The sequence below is a fragment of the Gopherus evgoodei genome, chromosome 6, assembly GCF_007399415.2.
Source record: "Gopherus evgoodei ecotype Sinaloan lineage chromosome 6, rGopEvg1_v1.p, whole genome shotgun sequence".
Taxonomy (NCBI): Eukaryota; Metazoa; Chordata; order Testudines; family Testudinidae; genus Gopherus; species Gopherus evgoodei.
This window is the reverse complement of record NC_044327.1, coordinates 135,494,626-135,515,738: the sequence shown is the minus strand read 5'-3', so window position 1 is coordinate 135,515,738 and position 21,113 is coordinate 135,494,626. Positions and strand designations below refer to the sequence as shown.

The window sequence follows — 21,113 nt, the reverse complement described above, 5'->3', positions numbered from 1 at the left end:
GTCTCTGCCGCGAAGATGCCTTTACCAACAAAGGGTAAATTCTTTCCCCCGTCCTCCAAGACGGCAGCGAACTCCAGGTGGGAGGTTCGAGGGAGAAACTCCTCCACCCAGGTGCTATAATTATCGCAGCTAAGCAAGGCTTGTTGCTTTGCTACCCAGAGGTGCAGGGCCCCTGCAGAGTACACCTTGCATTCGCCAAGGCTCTTTCTGCTTCGGGGCTGGCGCCCGCTGGCCATCATATCAGGATCGTGGTCCTGAGCATAAAATCTGCGCATATGGGCTGACACGGATGCGTGTCCGGACGGCCATGGAGGTACTAAAAGAAGGCATGGGCCGAGTCTCTGACTCACTCGGACCTTGCCCAACTCGGCACCGGGGGCCGGCATCGGGAGGCGTATCGGTACCTGGAACGAGATCCAGACCCGCAACCAGAACGGTGTTGGGAGGTCGACCGAGATCTCGAGGCTCGGAGAAGAGCTACAGGAGTCAAGGTACCTGCCCCGGTGCCAGATGTCGGAACGGTGCCGATAGCGGGTCGGCGAACGGGATACCGACCGGTGCAGCGAGTGTGACCAGTACCGAGGAAAACAGCACCGGGACTGCCAGTGGTGTCCGGCGTGCCGACAGGACTTGGAGTGTCTGCGGGACCGTGATCATGAACGGTGCCGCTCTGCTGTACTGACAGGGGACAGTCCCTTGAAGAGACTGTATTACCCGTACCGGCGGTGCCCGGGTCAGGCAGCACTGACTCTGTCATGGCACTGAGAGCCCTCGCCGTTGGTAACATCTCCGGCGTGCAGGGAACAGCAGGCTCAACCACAGTGCGTACTGGGGAGCTGTCAGGCACCGGATTCGACGGCCCTCGTGGGGCCGGGATCCACGGTACCGAGGTCATCAGAGCTTCGGTAGGAGCTGGTGCCGGGCGAACCGATTTAGATAAGCTGTCTGGCTGCGGTGCCGTCAGCACTGAAGCAGCGGGAGTAATACGCTCAACCACGGCGCGTGCCGGGGAGCCGTCGGGCACCGGATTCGATAGCCCTTGTGGGACTGGAATCGACGGTGCCGATGTTGTCGGTGCCTCAGAGGCTTCGGTTGGCATGGAAGCAGCCGGAGCAGGAGCTCAACCACGGCGCGTGCCGGGGAGCCGTCAGGCACCGGATTCTACGGCCCTTGCGGGACCGGGATCGACGGTGCCGACGTCATCGGTGCCGCAGCAGGTGTCGGTGCCGGGCGATCCGACTTAGACTAGCCCTCTGGCCGCGGTGCCGTTGGCACGGAAGCAGCCGGAGCATTAGCTCGACCACGGCGCGTGCCGGGGAGCCGTCAGGCACCGGATACTACGGCCCTTGCGGGACCGGGATCGACGGTGCCGACGTCATCGGTGCCGCAGCAGGTGTCGGTGCCGGGCGATCCGACGTAGACGAGCTCTCTGGCTGCGGTGCCGTTGGCACGGAAGCAGCAGGAGCAATACGCTCAACCACGGCGCGTGCCGGGGAGCCGTCAGGCACCGGATTCTACGGCCCTTGTGGGACCGGGATCGACGGTGCCGACGCCATCGGTGCCGCAGCAGGTGTCGGTGCCGGGCGATCCGACGTAGACGAGCCCTCTGGCTGCGGTGCCGCTGGCACGGAAGCAGCAGGAGCAATACGCTCAACCACGGCGCGTGCCGGGGAGCCGTCAGGCACCGGATTCTACAGCCCTTGTGGGACCGGGATCGACGGTGCCGACGCCATCGGTGCCGCAGCAGGTGTCGGTGCCGGGCGATCCGACGTAGACGAGCCCTCTGGCTGCGGTGCCGCTGGCATGGAAGCAGCAGGAGCAATACGCTCAACCACGGCGCGTGCCGGGGAGCCGTCAGGCACCGGATTCTACGGCCCTTGTGGGACCGGGATCGACGGTGACGACGTCATCGGTGCCGTAGCAGGTGTCGGCGCCGGGCGATCCGACTTAGACGAGCTCTCTGGCTGCGGTGCCGCTGGCACGGAAGCAGCAGGAGCAATACGCTCAACCACGGCGCGTGCCGGGGAGCCGTCAGGCACCGGATTCTACGGCCCTCGTGGGACCGGGATCGACGGTGCCGACGTCGGCGGTGCCGGGCGAGCCATCTTAGACGAGCTGTCTAGCTGTGGTGCAGCTGGCACAGAAGCAGCAGGAGCAGTAAGCTCTACCACGGCGCGAGCCGGGGAGCTGCCAGGCACCGGATTCCATGGTCCTGGGGGACTGGAATCGACGGAGCCGAAGTCATCGGTGCCTCTGCAGGTGACGGTGCCGGATAACGCAACTTAGGCGAGCTCTCTGGCTGCGATGCAGGTGGCACGGAAGTAGCGGGAGCAGGGGGCTCAACCACGGCGCGTGCCGGGGAGCTGCCAGGCACCAGCAGGAATCGTAGACTCTCTCGACCTCGGAAGAAGGGAGCGGTGCCGAGTCGACATCGGTGCCGGCGACGGTCGGTGCCGAAAGGCCTTGGTGGTACCGGCGGGGTCCGGTGCCGAGGAGGCGCTTCTGCCCGCCGCTTGAACATCGCTCGGCGCCCAAGGTGGAGGGATAAGTGAAAGTCCCGCACCTTTTTGTTCTCGGCTTAAAAGCCTTGCAAATGGGGCACTTATCTGTCAAGTGTGATTCCCTGAGGCACTTCAAACAGGAGTCATGTAGATCTCTCTTCGGCCGCGGCTTCTGGCAAGCCGGGCCCCTTTTAAAACCGGGTGAGCCATGCATGGCTCCGGCACTGGGCTCATGGAAGGGCTACTTCCTGAACCCCGCTAACTAAACTAACCATGTTAGCAAAGAAACACGTATAACCATACAAATATATATATAAAAGGGTTATAACTGCATAATTATATACGAGAAAATGAGTAGCTAGGGAAGTGGAGGTCAGCTAAGCCGCGCTCCACTGTTCCAACGACCGACACGGGCGGTAAGAAGGAACTGAGGAGCGGGTGGGCCGGCAGGAGTATATATGGAGCGCCATGGTGGCGCCACTCTAGGGGGCGACCTGCCGGCCCACTGAGTTGCTAGGGTAAAAGTTTTCCGACGAATGTGCACGCGCGGCGCGTACACCTAACTGGAATGGATATGAGCAATCACTCGAAGAAGAATTATTTATATAGACAGACAAATAAGACAGAAAGACAGACAGATAAGTATTTGCTATAAATACACAAATCACAGAAAAGATAGAAGATACTTTCACAAATAAAGCAGAACAGACAAAGAGTCTACTTCTAGCCTTAGCCATAAAGAACATGGAGGATTCTTACTGGTTCAGGACAGGGGTATACGAATTTTTATCCTCTTCTATAATGGAAACTATCAGAGTGATGAGTTTAGGCCAGAAATCCAAGTTCCTGATGCTGGGGCCTTGATCCTCAGGAGGAAGGTCCTGATTTTTGTTCTGGAAAGGAAGCCGTGAGAAACTAAATACTGAGTTTAAACAACTATGACTTCTTATCAGGCCTGCAGATTTCCTGGGAACTGCACATGCTGTATCCTCTGCCACGTTCTTCTGAAGGTTCCATAATTATGGCTCTGTCTTGGCAAGCGACCTGCGCTAACACCAAATATCACTATGCTGCTAAAAGGGAAGCCTGGCACGACTCTGGGATTCAAATGGCCACTTCTTTATTCTTCAGTGCACTGGGACCAGGGACAGGCTTATGGATCTCTCAGGATGTGCTTCCTTGCACAAACTAGTTCTAACCACGTCTGATTGGATCACTGATCTTTACTAATCTAGCCACAATGACAAGCAATGCATCACTTCATGCCATCTGCACATCATCACACTCTGACATTATGGCAAATGGAACAATTTTGATCAATGTAGGTATAGCGCAGAGTTGTCCAACCACCACACGATCCGCAAGGGGTAAACTAGATTCAGTAAAACAAGGTAGAACTCTGTGCCTGGAGAGTCATGTAATTTAAACCCTGTTTCTTCTGTTAGCTTACTACTCGCTCTAATTAGCTGTTGCTGAATAAATATGATATCAAATCTGCTCTTTCAGTAGTCTGCTCTAATCATGGAATAAAACATCTGTGGCTTTTGAAAATGATCTCTAAAGAATTAGTGACAGTAAAACAATTATCCTCTTTCATTCACCGCAATCAATGCTCATCAATTGGCTACAGCTGATGTGCATTCAGAAGTTCACAGGCCACAAAATGTAGTCTATGCTGGTTTATCTTCAGATATTGTTTACTACATTATCTCAAGCCACTCAGCCTTGATCTTTGCACATCTATCCCATTACTCACGGGATCTGTCTGGTACTCGCGACTATACAGTTCATGGCAATTGTTGAAGATGTATTCATAGGTTGAGTTGAGACAGGCCTTCACACAGTCCTTCACTACTTGGCTGGCTCGAGGTGGGCTCTGTAGTTCTTGAACCTGGCAGGAAGCAGGAATAAAAGTTAAAGAGATACTGCTCATGCTTCATAAGAGGAAGAGGGCATTAACCCAGGACTTGACAGAGACTTGTTCAATTCCCTGTGCTGCCCCAGGGACCTATGAACCTGAACAAGTAACATAGTGTCTCCAAGCCTCAGTTCCTCATCTGCAACACAGGGGTGCTGTGAGCATAAACAACATTCAAGATTGTGAGGCACTCAGACATTACGGTCACAGGAGCCTGATAACGAGCTGAAGTAGACAGCTGCATCTAGTAACATTGGTTAGAAGTGCAAGACACACAGTACTGCTAAGTGAGGTTCAAGGGACGTCTTCATGAAATCAGGACACAAACATCAAAGTCTCTCCCACTGCAAGACGGTCCAGAGAAAGACTCCATCAGAGCTCACGACATTTGATCAGCCAAGAGTTCCTAGAACATCTCATGTTATTTTTTAAAATCCACAATGGTGCTTTTTAATTCAGGAATTTACTTGACCTCTTTGCTAACAACTTTAAAACGTGGATTAGAGCCATTAATAATAGTGTGCAGATGTGTACAGCTTTTTCCCTCTTGCAGCCCTCATTCTTTTCCTTTATAGTTATTATTCTACCTCATACTCACACTGGGGGCAGGGATAGCTCAGTGGTTTGAGCATTGGCCTACTAAACCCAGGGTTGTGAGTTCAATCCTTAAGAGGGGCCACTTGGGGATTTAGTTGGGGTTTGGATCCTGCTTTCAGCAGGGGGTTAGACTAGATGACCTCCTGAAGTCCCTTCCAACCCTAATAATCTATGATTCTAATGCACATCTATTCTAAAAGGCTTTGCATGCATCAGATCTGGGATAAGACGATATCCTGGACCAAATTTGGTTTTACATTTGTTCCAGCCTTTTTTTTTTTTTTTTTTTAATAATTTCTAACCATTCTAAGTAGAAAGCAGAGTTTGGGAACTTTAACATTTTACATAAATATTGTATGGATTATGGGGACTTTCAAAATGCAGCACACACTAGAAGAACACATTTAGTTAGTTTATCTGGTGCTTTTTCATAACAGATAAAAACCATTCCTTGCCTGAAGAACTTACAGTCATACTCGATAAAGGACATTTTGAAATACCATGAGTGAAAACTCATTTTGTTAAAAAAACAAGGTAAAGATAGCTAAGTGACAGTGTTCTCATCCATCACATCATCTACAGAAACCAAGCATTTAAAAACAAGGCAATGAATAATTAAAGATATCAGATCTCACACTGGCCTCATAAAAAACAAATATAAGCACAAAAAGGGCATATTTCATTATTGCACAACAACCTTAACTATGAGCCATGGCTCTTTATTAATCAATTAATTATTTGAGTTATCTTAATTTCAGTATGCATTTCCTTTTGAGAGAGACAGTTAAATGAAAAATATTATTGCTTAATATATTTATCAGACCATAGAAGTTTTTGTACAGACTTAATTGTTGTTGATTGATAAGGCTGGAAATATAGTTTTACAGGAGAAGTTTATAACAGTCAATAAATGGTAAAATTACATATCCTATCTGGGTACAGACAAATTGTTTCTTTGTCAGAAGGATGTTGTGATTACTGATGAGGAATAGTATTTGTTTTGCATCAGAGTTAAGAGTATTAAGTTGTGACACACTGATAAGAATGTTTATGTTTATTATGTGGGCAGCACAAGATTGCTGTTATCTGTCACTAGTTATTTCTATGCTGAAAAGTGTTTGGCTTTTGAGAATGATGGGTTAGTTCTTCGTTGCCGTAAGCAGGCTTTTCTCTGCAGAGTATAAGACAATGACACTCACACACTGGAATATTATCACTGTGATGGATCCTTACCTTCATTCTGAAAAACGTGATGCTGGTGAGCAAGTCCACGGTGGATTTCAAGTCCTGTAACCGCTCAGGGCTGCTGGCTGGGAAATTGTTCTGTTGGCATAAAAGTGAAACCACGCCTGAAAGAGCAATCAGACGTCCACACAAACTCACCAGTCCATTCAAAATAAACATGTTAAAAACCCTTGGAAATGTATACAGCTCAGGAGCTTCTAGCACTCAAAACGATGCTCAGAAAATAAAAGTCTTCACATTGAACAAGGTAAGACCTTTTCACTACAAGAGTTCATCTGTTTTATTAAAAAGTTCTTCATGTGAATTTAGTGTTCATGAACAGTGGCAGTCTGATAGTCATAAGTATGGCCACACTGAGTCAGACCAATGGTCCATCCAGGTCAGTATACTGACTTCTGACAGTGGCTGGTGCCAGATGCTTCACAGGGAATGAACAGAACAGGGCAGTTATCGAGTGATCCATCTCCTGTCATCCAGCCACAGCTTCTGGAAGTTAGACACTTAGGGATGCCCAAAGAACAGGTTTGTGTTCCTGACCATCTTAGCTAATAGCCATTGTTGGACCTATCTTCCATGAAATCATCTAATTATTTTTTGGACTCAGTTATAGTTTTGGCCTTCACAACATCCCCTGGCAACAAGTTCCATAGGTTGACTGCATTGCATGAAGTACTTTCTTATGCTTGCTTTCAGCCTGCTGCATCCCAGTTTCAGTGGATGACCACTGGTTTTGTGCTACGTGAAGGGGTGATTACTTTTCTAAGATGAACAGTTCCAGTCTTGAGTCTTTCCTCATATGGAAACTGTTCCATAACCTTCATCATTTTTGTTGCCCTTCTCTGTACTTTTTCCAACTCTAATATATCTTTTTGAGATAGGATGACCGGAACTGCATGTTGCATTCCAGGTGTAGATGTACTGTGGATTTATATAGCATCGTTATGATATTTTCTGTATTAATATCTATCCGTTTTCAAATGGTTCCTAGCGATCTGTTAGCTTTTTTGACTACCACTGCACATAGTTCTCTGAAAACATCTGCTCAATCTATCATGACTCCAAGATCTTTCTTGAGTGCTAACAGCTAATTTAGACCCCATCATTTTGTATGCAGAGTTGGGATTGTGTTTTTTCCAGTGTGCATTACTTTGCATTTATTGACACTGAATTTCATCTGCCATTTTGTTGCCCAGTCACCGACTTCTGTGAGATCCCATTGTAACTCTTCACAGTGAGTTTTGGACTTAACTGTCTTGAGTAATTTTCTATCATCTGCAAATTTTGCCACTTCACTGTTTACCCACGTTTTCCAGATCATTTATTAATACGCTGAACAGCACTGGTCCCAGTAGAGATCCTTGTAGGAGTCTCTTCTTTATTAAAGTTACAACCAAGGATCGCCTCTGGAGCCTTTTTTAAAAATTGGTGTTACATTAGCTATCCTCCAGTAATCTAGTACAGAGGCCGATTTAAGCGATAGGTACCACAGTAGGAAGTTCTGCAATTTCATATTTGAGTTCCTTCAGAACTCTTGGGTGAATATCCGCTGATCCTGGTGACTTATTACTGTGTAATTTATCAATTTCTTCCAAAACCTCCTCTCCTGACACCTCAATTTGGGATAGTTCGTCAGATTCTTCACCTAAAAAACCTGCTCAAGTGTAGGAATCTCCCTCACCTCCTCTGCATTGAAGACCAATGCAAAAAATTCATTCAGCTTTTCCACAATGGCCTTGTCTTCCTTGAATGCTCCTACAGCATCTCCATTATCCAATGGCCCCACTGGTTGTTCGGCAAGCTTCCAGCTCCTAATGCGCTTAAATTTATTCTTGATGTTGGTTTTACTGTCTTTTATTAATTGCTATTTAAATTCTTTTTTGGTCTGCTTAATTATACTTTGAAATTGGACTTGTCAGATTTATATTCCCCTCTAGTTTCCTCAGTAGTATTTGACTCCCAGGTTTAAGGGGTGTCTTTTTGTCTCTGACCTTCTCTTTTACTCTGTTCAGCAATAGTGGCATTTTTTTTGGCCTCCATCATATTAATTTGCTGTGGGGTACACATTTAGTTTAAGCCTCTATTAGGATTTGAATTTCCATTCTTCTGCTTCCTCATTTTTGTATAGTTGCCCTTTTTGAAGTTTGATGCTACTGTGGTGGGTTTCTTTGGTATTTCTCCCCCCCCCCCACGAGGATGTTACATTTAATTACATGACGGTCGCTATTACCAAGCAGTTCAGCTCTATTCACCTCATTGGACCAGATCCTAGGCTCCATTTAGCACTAAATCAAGAATTGCCTCTCCCCTTGTGGGTTCCAGGACTAGCTGCCTCAAGAAGCAGACACTGAGGGTGTCTAGAAACGTTATCTCTGCAACCGATCCTGAGCTGACATCTTCCCAGTCAATATGGGGATAGTTGAAATGCCCCATTATCATCAGGTTATCTAGTCTCTCTAATCTCCCTCAGTATTTCAGAATCACCATCACGGTGAGGTGACCGGTAGTATATTTCTACTGCTATACTCATGCATGGGATTTCTATCCATAGAGAAGCAGCAAAGAATCCTGTGGCACCTTATAGACTAACAGACGTTTTGGAGCATGAGCTTTCATGGGTGAATACCCACTTCATCAGATGCATGTAGTGGAAATTTCCAGGGGCAGGTATATATATGCAAGCAACCTAGAGATAACGAGGTTATTTCAATCAGGGAGGATGAGGTCCTGTTCTAGCAGCTGAGGTGTGAAAACCAAGAGAGGAGAAACTGGTTCTGTAGTTGGCAAGCCATTCACAGTCTCTGTTTAATCCTGAACTGATGATGTCAAATTTGCAGATGAACTGAAGCTCAGCAGTTTCTCTTTGAAGTCTGGTCCTGAAGTTTTTTTGCTGCAGGATGGCACCTTAAGGGCTGCTATAGTGTGGCCAGGGAGGGTGAAGTGGTCTCCTACAGGTTTTTGTATATTGCCATTCCTAATATCTGATTTGTGTCCCTTTATCCTTTTCTGTAGAGACTGTCCAGTTTGGCCGATGAACATAGCAGAGGGGCATTACTGGCATACGATGGCGTATATTACATTAGTGGACGTGCAGGTGAATGAACCGGTGATGGTGTGGCTGATCTGGTTAGGTCCTGTGATGGTGTCGCTGGTGTAGATATGTGGGCAGAGTTGGCACCGAGGTTTGTTGCATGGATTGGTTCCTGAGCTAGAGCTACTATGGTGCGGTGTGCAGTTACTGGTGAGAATATGTTTCAGGTTCGCAGGTTGTCTGTGGGCGAGGACTGGCCTGCCACACAAGGCCTGTGAAAGTCTGAGGTCATTGTCCAGGATGGGTTGTAGATCCCTGATGATGCGTTGGAAGGGTTTTAGCTGGGGACTGTATGTGATGGCCAGTGGAGTCCTGTTGTTTTCTTTCTTGGGTTTGTCTTGCAGTAGGAGGCTTCTAGGTACACGTCTGGCTCTGTTGATCTGTTTCCTTATTTCCTCGTGTGGGTATTGTAGTTTTGAGAATGCTTGGTGGAGATTTTGTAGGTGTTGGTCCCTGTCTGAGGGGTTAGAGCAGATGCGGTTGTACTTCAGTGCTTGGCTGTAGACAATGAATCGTGTGATGTGCCCGGGATGGAAGCTAGAGGCGTGAAGGTAGGCATAGCGGTCGGTAGGTTTTCGGAATAGGGTGGTGTTAATGTGACCATCACTTATTTGCAACGTGGTGTCTAGGAAGTGGACCTCCCGTGTAGATTGGTCCAGGCTGAGGTTGATGGTGGGGTGGAAGCTGTTGAGATCGTGGTGGAAACCCGGAAATCCTGGACGCCCCATCATCTCGGGCATTGGCATTCTCACTGAAGGACTGTCTGGATATATGGACTCTCTACTCAGACCCTATGCCACCAGCACTCCCAGCTATCTCCGTGACACCACTGATATCCTGAGGAAACTACAATGCATTGGGGACCTTCCAGAAAACACCATCCTAGCCACCATGGATGTAGAGGCTCTCTGCACGAACATCCCACACACAGATGGAATACAAGCGGTCAGGAACAGTATCCCTGATGATGCCACAGCACAACTGGCTGCTGAGCTCTGTGCCTTTATCCTCACACACAACTATTTCAAATTTGATGACAATATATATCTCCAGATCAGTGGCACTGCTATGGGCACCCGCATGGCCCCACAATATGCCAATATCTTTATGGCCGACCTGGAACAATGCTTCCTTAGCTCTCGTCCACTCACGCCCCTTCTCTACCCACGCTACATTGATGACATCTTCATCATCTGAACCCAAGGGAAGGAGACTCTGGAAAAATTCCACCACAATTTCAACAGCTTTCACCACACCATCAACCTCAGCCTGGATCAATCTACACGGGAGGTGCACTTCCTAGACACCACGTTGCAAATAAGTGACGGTCACATTAGCACCACCCTATACTGAAAACCTACCGACCGCTATGCCTACCTTCATGCCTCCAGCTTCCATCCCGGGCACATCACACGATCCATTGTCTACAGCCAAGCACTGAGGTACAACCACATCTGCTCTAACCCCTCAGACAGAGACCAACACCTACAAAATCTCCACCAAGCATTCTCAAAACTACAATACCCACACGAGGAAATAAGGAAACAGATCAACAGAGCCAGACGTGTACCTAGAAGCCTCCTACTGCAAGACAAACCCAAGAAAGAAAACAACAGGACTCCACTGGCCATCACATACAGTCCCCAGCTAAAACCCCTCCAACGCATCATCAGGGATCTACAACTCATCCTGGATAATGACCTCAGACTTTCACAGGCTGTGTGTGGCAGGCCAGTCCTTGCCCACAGGCAACCTGCCAACCTGAAACATTCTCACCAGTAACTGCACACCGCACCATAGTAACTCTAGCTCAGGAACCAATCCATGCAACAAACCTCGATGCCAACTCTGCCCACATATCTACACCAGCGACATCATCACAGGACTTAACCAGATCAGCCACACCATCACCGGTTCATTCACCTGCACGTCCACCAATGTAATATACGCCATCATATGCCAGCAATGCCCCTCTGCTATGTTCATCGGCCAAACTGGACAGTCTCTACAGAAAAGGATAAAAGGGACACAAATCAGATATTAGAAATGGCAATATACAAAAACCTGTAGGAGAGCACTTCACCCTCCCTGGCCACACTATAGCAGACCTTAAGGCGGCCATCCTGCAGCAAAAAAACTTCAGGCCCAGACTTCAAAGAGAAACTGCTGAGCTTTAGTTCATCTGCAAATTTGACACCATCAGCTCAGGATTAAACAAAGACTGTGAATGGCTTGCCAATTACAGAACCAGTTTTTCCTCCCTTGGTTTTCACACCTCAACTGCTAGAACAGGGCCTCATCCTCCCTGATTGAACTAACTCATTATCTCTAGGTTGCTTGCATATATATACCTGCCCCTGGAAATTTCCTCTACATGCATCTGATGAAGTGGGTATTCACCCACGAAAGCTCATGCTCCAAAACGTCTGTTAGTCTATAAGGTGCCACAGGATTCTTTGCTGCTTTTGCAGATACAGACTAGCACGGCTGCCCCTTTGATACTATCCATAGAGAGTCTATGGTACCATTTGAGTCACTGAAGATTTTTACTATACTGGACTCTGTTTTCTTTCACACACAGTGCCACACTCTCACCAGTACAACCTATTCGATCATTCCTGCATATTTTGTGCCCTGGTATTACCGTGTCCTGTTGATTGTCATCAGTCCACCAATTTTCTGTGATGCCCATTAGATCAATATCCTCATTTAACACCAGGCACTCAAGTTCACCCATCTTAGCATGTAGATATCTTGCATTTATACAGAAGAACTTATAAACTTTGTCAATATTTAGTGCTCTGGCTTCATGCGTTGTAATTGACTGGGACTCTTTCATTGGAGTTTCTCTTCAGCTCCTACCTGTACTTTATCAACTTCTGTCCTCTCTTCTTTATATATAGAGAGGAGCCACTTTAATAAATCCTCCCCTAAGGGATGTCTCCATCTGAACCATGTGCTCCTCCGCACCAGTCGGCTTTCCCCCAGCCCTTACTTTAAACAACTCCTCTTCAACCTTTTTCATTTTCCATGCCAGTGATCTGGTTCCACTTCCGGCCAGAAGGCCTTTATTTACCCACAGAATAAGCAGCAACAGAGCATGCTTCCCAGCCTTCCCCTGACAGGATACCTAGTTCTGGGCTGGAGCCTGACCTCAAGCCAACTGCTTGAGAAGGGTTTTCGTTTTCCCACAACTCAGTTTTTGGTCTCTCTTTGGAGACAGCCAGTAGGATGCCAGGTGTGGTGGGGTTTGTGATTTCCAGTGATATAGAAAAGAAGATTCTGAATCTCATTAGCAATCCTCTCATCTAGCCAGATGTCAGCTACCAATATTCAGAGACTAAGGCCAGACGGGACCATTCTGATAATCTAATCTGACCTTGTGCATAACATTGGCCGTAAGAATCCTCTAAATTACTTCTTGTTTGAACTAAGGAAAATCTTTTGGGAAACATCCCATTTTGATTTGAAAATTGCCAGTGATGGAGAATCCACCACCACCTTTGGTCAGTTGTTCCAATGGTTAATTACCCTCACTTCTAAAATGTGCCCCTTATTTCCAGTCTGAGTTTGTTTCGCTTCAACTTCCAGCCATTGGATCGTGTTAAAGCTTTCTGCTAGATTGAAGAGCTCATTAAACGTTTCTTTCTCACATAATTATGGATTGTGATCAAGTCAACTGTTATCAAGAGATGTAGCACCATACCTTAAAGATTGTCCTTTAACAGTCTTAACTCCAGCCTACTTCTGTCTCACATACTGTGCCTATTGCCATAGTATCCGAGTACCTATGGCATTTCACCTTCTATTACCTGGACCTTAGTTAAATAAAATTAAATATTTAATTCTCTTTTCCAGAGAAATGTATGCTCATTACCCTCAATGTGGTTTCCTTCAGGTCTCTGTCCCCACAATAGACTGTATTCAGTTTCTGAGCTGGTGCGTCCATTCTTTCCCTACATTCTCACTACTTTGCCCCAAACCCCATTCTCAGGCTCCTGGGCACATTCTTGCACTCATGAGGATGTGACATATTCGAGCAGTCATCTGCATGTTTCTTTGAAAAACAAAGCAGAATACCACAAGCTACATAACACTAACCGCTTGGCTACACAAACATTTAGTTCGCAGTAAGCTGTGGTGTAAATCTACCTTGATTAGCCTGCGGCGCGCTAAGGGTCTATGTGGACCCTGCTGATGAGCACTAACATTTCCTTAGGGTTGGTCTTCACTACAGGGAGATGAACGCTGCTGCAATTGATGCAGCATGGGTCGAATTTAGCAGGTTTAGTGAAGACCTGCTAAATCAATGGCAGAGCGCTCTCCAGTTGACCCAGGTACTCCATCTCTGCAAGACGAGTAAGGAAGTCGACCTGAGAGCCTCTCCCGTCAACGCAGTGCAGTGAAGACAACGGGGTAAGTCAATCTAAGCTACATCGACTCCAACTACATTATTCACGTAGCTAGGTAGCATAACTTAGGTCAACTTACCCCAGTAGTGAAGACAAGCCCTTAGCGTACTTTGACCTAATTCCATTTCAAAAGACGATAGATCAAAGCTCACTAGGGAAGGAGAGGTTACTCAGTTAAAGAAGCAAGTTAAAGAAGTATGGGCTGGATGAATGGACTATAAGGTGGATCAGCCGGTTTCAAGTGGAGTGCCCCAAGGGTCTGTCCTGGGGCTGGTTTTGTTCAATACCTTCATTAATGATCTGGAGGATGGCATGGATTGCACCCTGAGCAAGTTTGGAGATGACACTAAACTGGGAGGAGCGGTAGATACACTGGAGGGTAGGGATAGGATACAGAGAGACCTAGACAAATTGGAGGATTGGGCCAAAAGAAATCTGATGAGGTTCAACAAGGACGAGTGCAGAGTCCTTCACTTAGGATGGAAGAATCCCATGTACTGCTACAGACTAGGGACCAAGTGGCTAGGCAGCAGTTCTGCAGAAAAGGACCTAGGGGTTACAGTGGATGAGAAGCTGGATATGAGTCACCAATGTGCCCTTGTTGCCAGTAAGGCTAACGGCATTTTGGGCTGTATAATTAGGAGAACTGCCAGCAGATAGAGGGATGTGACCGTTCCCCTCTATTCAGCATTGGTGAGGCCTCATCTGGAGTACTGTGTCCAGTTTTGGGCCCCACACTACAAGAAGGATATGGAAAAATTGGGAAGAGCCCAGCGGAGGGCAACATAAATGATTAGGGGGCTGGAGCACATGATTTATGAGGAGAGGCTGAGGGAAGTGGGATTATTTAGTCTGCAGAAAAGAAGAACGAGGGGGGATTTGATAGATGCTTTCAACTACCTGAAAGGGGGTTCCAAAGAGGATGGATCTAGACAGTTCTCAGTGGTACCAGATGACAGAACCAGGAGTAATGGTCTCAAGTTGCAGTGGGGGAGATCTAGGTTGGATATTAGGAAAAACTTTTTCACTAGGAGGGTGGTGAAGCACTGGAATGGGTTCCCTAGGGAGGTGGTGGAATCTCCATCCTTAGAGGTTTTTAATGTCAGGCTTGACAAAGCCCTGGCTGGGATGATTTAGTTGGAGATTGGTCCTGCTTTGAGCAGGGGGTTGGACGGGAATGGGATGAAAGCTCTCATTGGCCAAGGTTCCCTGTTCCCAGACAATGGGAGCTGCGGGTGGATGTACCCACAGGCAAGAGCAACGTGCAGAGCCCTCTGCCCTACCCCACACATCCGGGGGCTGCAGGGACATGGTGCCAGTCGCTTCCCAGATCGGCGCAGGGCCGGCAATCCTGCGGACCGGATCCAAAGCCCTGAGGGGCCGAATCTAGCCTGGGGACTGCAGTTTGCCCACCTCTGGCTTAGTGAGTTTTGTACTCAGAGGAATGGATACTCATTCTTCTATGCTGTTCCCATTTGGGGTGTATTCTGTCTTGTGCCAGGCTCGAAAGCATGAAGTTCAAGCCTTGTGAATAGTGTTACATAAGCGCTGGCAGCCATACGCCCTAGAAGAGCAAGACACTCCCAAACGGATGTTTGTGTAGCAGCCCAGAGCTTCATGACTAGGGCTTGACTAGTGCTTTCACGGTGAGAAAGCGGTCTCTTGGAAAGTATGCTCTTGCTGTGATGGAGTTCATTATTGTGCTGATCAATTCTATTGCCTGTGGGAGAACACAAACTTCCCTTCTTTTACAGAGATGCCTAGTGATCACAGCAGCAGCTTGAGAAGAGCTGCTGTTGCTGATTGGACCCCTTGGAGAGATTGCTCCATCAGTAGCTAGCATCGAGATACGGAAAAATCAAAACACCCTTGCAGAGGAGGTGAGCTGCCATAGATTTGTGAAAACACTTGCAGCTGTATTCAGGCCAAAGGGAAGAATCTTGTATTGTCATGGTTTAAATCCAAGGTGAACAAGAGAAATTTCCCATGTGCAGGATGGATATCCATGTGGAAGAAGACATCCCTCACGTTGAGAGCTGTGAACCAGTTTCCCTTGGTCAAAGATAGGATTACTGCTGCCAAAGTTACCATTCTGAAATGAAGGGCTCAGATGCAGACACTGAGTTGCCATAGATCTCAGAGAACTTTTTTTTCTTGGTATTGGAGAGAAACAGGCTCTATGGCTCCCAGCTGCAGATGGGAGTCTTATTTCCTGAGAGAGCATTCCTTCCTGAGAGTGATCCCTGAAAAGGGATCAGGGATAAAGAATGGGGAAAAGGAGAAAAAAATTCTTGTGCGTATCGTGCATAGATAACAAGCACCCATTTCTTGGATGCGATGCTTTGCCAGTTGTTGGAGAAATGGGATAAGGGAAGGAAAACTTGGCCGTAGAGTTGGTTCGCAGCTCTTGGCAGACCCATCAAAATGGCTTCTTTGTTGACTGCTAGATTTGGGAGATAGAAGCAGGAAACACAGTCTGCCTGAATCTTTGAAGCCTCTGACACTTCCTTGGGAGTTTGTAAGGTCTGTGATGGACAAATAGTTGTGCAGTTGTTCTTTGTCTAGCAGGTTGCAACTTATGGAACTTCCTCTTGGGTGCTGGTTTATAAATCCCAAGATAATGGAAGGTTGCCCAAGAATCTTTTAATGAATGAAGGGAATGGTCTGTCCTTTCACTATAAAGATTGCTCTTGTCAAAGGCTAAGTCCTCAATAGTAGACTGGACTTCTCTCAAGAATTCGGATGACCGAAGCAATGATGCTCTCATCACAACCACTGCAATGGCCATTTACCAGGAGGTCATTTCAGCTGTAATAGTAGTCTGATGATCTCACAATCAGCTTTCCTTCCGCAGTGAGAGCTTCAAACTATCCCTGGAGCTCTTTGGGGAGCTTATGTGAAAAGTTTGTCAATTTATTCTAATTCACAAAGATGTACTTGGCCATAAGTGCTTGACAATTCGCGATCCTGGGTTTTAGGCTGGTGGAGGAAAAGAACTTAGCTTCCTTATTGGAAAGAGCCGATTTCAACTGGTGCTGTCAGCTTTTCTCTGAGGCTGCTTGGACTACCCAGGAATTCGGCATTGGCTGAGTGAATAAAAATTCCACCCCTTTGCCTGAGATTAAGTATTTTTTCTCTGCCCATCTAATGGTGGAGCGTACGTGGGTTGATGTGTGTCACATCACCTTTGCTGGTTCCAAGACTGCTTCATTAATAGGCAATGCGATTTTGCTGGGTCCCATGTTGTGACTGATATTCTTCCTCTAAAGGGATATGGAGCATCTCTGCAACCTTCTTCAACAGGTCTTAATATTGCTTGATGTCATCAGAAGGTGAAGAGGAGGTAGGTGTAATTGCCTCATCTAGGGATGATAACGAGAATCCTGACTGACCCAACAGTTCTGGAGGTGTCTCTGGATACTTCTCCTCTATCATTTTATGAGAAGAGTCTGCTTCCTCTATCTGAGAAGAGTGATGCTGCGAGTCTCATCTAGAACAAACTGATGCAGAGCAACATGTATATGGACCCCCCTAGGACCAATGGGATTGGTTATATGGTGGTTGGGGTGAATCCCAAGGCATGGGGTACTTAAGTTCACATGGAGGATAATCCATTCTATATGATTTTTATAGAACTCATGACACTCTTGATACCATGTCTGGACTGAGATTGTGTGTTATTGTGGGAGGTGGCATTCTCTCACCCACGTCCATGCCATCAAACCAGAAAATAGGATCTTGTTCCATGGGTGGCACTGATAGATTCAGCTGCTTGGCCACCTCTCTGCTAGTTGATGGTATCGGGGAATGGGTGTCCATAAGAACAGGTGGTAGTGTTGATCTAGCAATTCCCCAATTGGGAAAAGGTCTGGGAAAAAAGACCTCCCAGTAGCCACTTGTGAAAAGTCAGGGTCAAGATGTCTGTGGAGGTAACGGCGCCCGAAAGGGTGGGTGATTCAGCATCTTGCAGAACAAGGAGGACTTGCTGGGTGGTAAATTTGTTCCCTGAAGAGGAGGAAACAAAAGCTGGTCTCTTTCGGCACCGTTAGAGTCAATTTGGTTGGAATTCTCGGTAATAAGGACTCCCTAGAGGAGTGCCCTGGTGCCATTGGTGCTGGATGCAATCAAAGTGTCTGTTTCAGAGGTTCCATAGATGTTACCAGCGGAGAAGCACACGGTGGTTTTGGACTGGACTTGCTCTTCGGAGCTGGGGTTTCATGCCATACTCTGAAAACATAGCTGCAGCACTGTAATATGAAGTCCCAGACAACTGCGTGTACAGGAGGTGGTTCCCTTAGATGATGGTTCTTATGTGAATTTATTCTTCTTATGAGAGGACTTTCCTTGTGCTTCTGTTTAGAAGAGGACGATGACTTACTCCTGCCTCTGTTGGTAGCTGAAGATACCAGCCTGATGGAGCACTCCGCAACTCCTTCTCCAAATGTACAGGGGGTCTGCCCGCTGTAAGGAATTCTCCCAGGCTACGATATGAGTGGGACCTCATTGCTCTTTGTCATAAACAGATAGTTAAGGGTTAATGTCTTTTACCTGTAAAGGGTTAAGAAGCTCAGTAAACCTGGCTGACACCTGACCAGAGGACCAATAGGGGGACAAGATTCTTTCAAATCTTGGTGGAGGGAAGTCTTTGTTTGTACTTTTTGTTTTGTTGTTGTTCGCTCTCGGGACTGAGAGGGATGGGACATCAATCCAGGCTCTCCAAATCTTTCTGAATCCGTCCCTCATGTTTCAAACTTGTAAGTAATTAGCCAGGCAAGGCGTGTTAGTCTTATTTTTGTTTCCTCAACTTGTAAATGTTTCTTTTTTGCTGGAAGGATTTTACCTCTGTTTGCTGTAACTTTGAACCTAAGGCTAGGGAGGCCCCCTCTGGTCTATAGGAATCTTATTACCTTGTAAAGCATTTTCCATTCTGATTTTACAGAGATCATTTTTACCTTTTCTTTCTTTAATTAAAAGCTTTCTTTTTAAGAACCTGATTGATTTTTCCTTGTTTTAAGATCCAAGGGGATTGGATCTGGACTCACCAGGGATTGGTGGGGAGAAAGGAGGGGGATGGTAAATTTCTCCTTGTTTTAAGATCCAAGGAGTTTGGATCTGTGTTCACCAGGGAATTGGTGAAGTCCCTCACGGCAACCCAGGGAGGGGACGAAGTTTTGGGGGGACAGAGGGTGCCACAGACACTGGAATTCTGGGTGTGGCAGTGTTACCAGATCTAAGCTAGTAATTAAGCTTAGAAGGGTCCATGCAGGTCCCCACATTTGTACCCTAGAGTTCAAAGTGGGGAAATAAACCTTGACACTCATCCATGAAGAAGCACCACAGTCGGTACTCATGTGGCTAGGGGGTTCCAGGAGGGAAGGAGTGGCAGATTGAACACCTGGAGGGGACATGGGCTTCCCCAAGGCAACAGAGGCATCAGAAAAGGCTGTCACTGACCAGGAATGATCTGGGCATGAGGCACAGTTCTTGAAGCCCGGGATACTGAGTGTGATGCAGTGTGTACCCCACACGGGCCCTGAAGGGGTTAATGGAGTCCTAAGGGGCCAATTAGGGTACCTGGCTGCACGTGGGATGAGAGCCAGCCCTAACTGAACAAACAGGAGTAGGCTGGATTATAAAGCCTGGAAGTTGGCAGTGGAAAAGAGCTGCAGTGAAGGAGCATGCAGCCACCCTCTGGACATTAAAGAGGGAAGGAAACCTAAAGAGAGAGGGCGTAGGAAAAGGCTTAGGAAAATTGCAGCAAGGTTTAAAAGCAGCAAAGAGTCCTGTGGCACCTTATAGACTAACAAGTGACACAGGATTCTTTGCTGCTTTTACAGATCCAGACTAACACGGCTACCCCTCTGATACTTGAGAAAGGTTTAAGACGGTGCAGAGCTTGGCCACTGATCAGAAGGTCACTGAGTTGGAACCCAGAGATGAGGGCAGGCCCAGGCTCCCCTAACAGCCACTGGGGAAGTGCCACCATCAGAACAGTGAGGGAGAAGAATGCTTCTCCCCCGTTTCCTTCCTTCCCTCTCTAATGTCCAGAGTGAGCTGCCGGATCCCTCACCGCAGTCCTTTTCTGCTGACAAATTCCTGGCTTTATCCTAGCTCCACCTGTTCCTTCTCAGATGGCTCCATCAAGCAGGGATTACTTAGGCCATCTATTTCCCCACAGCTGTAGCCCATCTGGTTAACCGGTCCCTTCTCAGCCCCACCAACTACCCTCTAGGGTAATGTGGGGTGAACATCCCATTACATTGGGCATAATAATCCCCGTGAAGAGTACAGACAGAAAGGTGGGGTGGGGGAGAGAAGAATCCCACTAACTATACTAACTCTCAACTACTATTCTATAAACTATTTTCAGGTAATTAGGAAAGAAGCAAGTTTGCTGGACACTGGAGCTTTCCAACACACCATAGGTAGTAGAAGGAAATTGGAAAGGCAGTTGGTCCACACTGCTACTTTATACTGCTGGTGTACAGCACATGGAGAACTGCACAGGCACAGATTATAGGACACTAATAGCAAAAATCTTCTGGTCTCAGATGCCTAGAGAGCATCTGCACCCCACAGTGGAGTACAAATAGGGACCAGCACTTGAAAAACAACTCTATGTGCATGGCAGCAGGGTCCCCATGGACTCGTAGTGTGCAGCAGAGTAATGTGGAGTAGATTTTACACCCCAGTTTGCCATGAACTGAAGGTTCATGTAGACAAGCCCTAAATATGCTCGAGAGGGCGCATGGGATGCATTTGCAACAGAAGAGTGGATGGAAATATCCTTTATAATGCACTCATTGGTTTTGCTGCAAAGTCAACCTCATCCAGACACCTTATTGATATCTGCATTGATCGTCAAAATAATTACAACAGAGGAGTTGCAGAGAGATCGTATCTGCCATCTCCTGGCACTAGCCAGGGCACTCAAGTATTAATTCAAAGTAGCTAATTTAAGTTGGTAAGAGTCAATGAGCTCTACATAAACAGCTAAGAATAAGAAGCCTAAGACGACAACCCCCTTTTTAAGCTAACATGTGCATGCCCTGCCCTGTGCTTGGAGCACTCACCAGTATCAAACATTCCTGCAAGAGAAGATTTAGTTACAATCACTGGGTTAGTGTTGTGAATGGAAGAGGTACTCATGGCTCAAAACATCTGGCAAAGATTTTAAAACAGGACACACTCAAAACTAGACTCACGTTCTTCTGCCTTACGTAAGCTAGTAAGCAAGAGTTAGACAAACAGCAAGCAATAACTGGCTTGTATTAAACAACATACATGCCAACGAAACATGCTCCAGAACACCTAATTGTCAGAGGATGACTTGAGTCAGAGCTATCCTTGAG

General features: G+C 47.1%; 1 protein-coding gene across 8 annotated transcripts in view; it reads right to left on the bottom strand.

The window, feature by feature from the left end:
- The window catches only part of UNC13B (unc-13 homolog B), a 402,723-nt gene that overhangs the window by 84,034 nt on the left and 297,576 nt on the right, over positions 1-21,113 (bottom strand). For all 8 annotated transcript variants that reach the window (XM_030566250.1, XM_030566251.1, XM_030566252.1 and 5 more), the window contains 3 exons: positions 6,250-6,339; positions 4,258-4,392; positions 3,261-3,394 (listed from right to left, as the gene is read on the bottom strand). In XM_030566250.1, the coding sequence (XP_030422110.1) occupies positions 3,261-3,394; positions 4,258-4,392; positions 6,250-6,339 (359 nt within the window). The remainder of the gene's footprint in view (positions 1-3,260; positions 3,395-4,257; positions 4,393-6,249; positions 6,340-21,113) is intronic.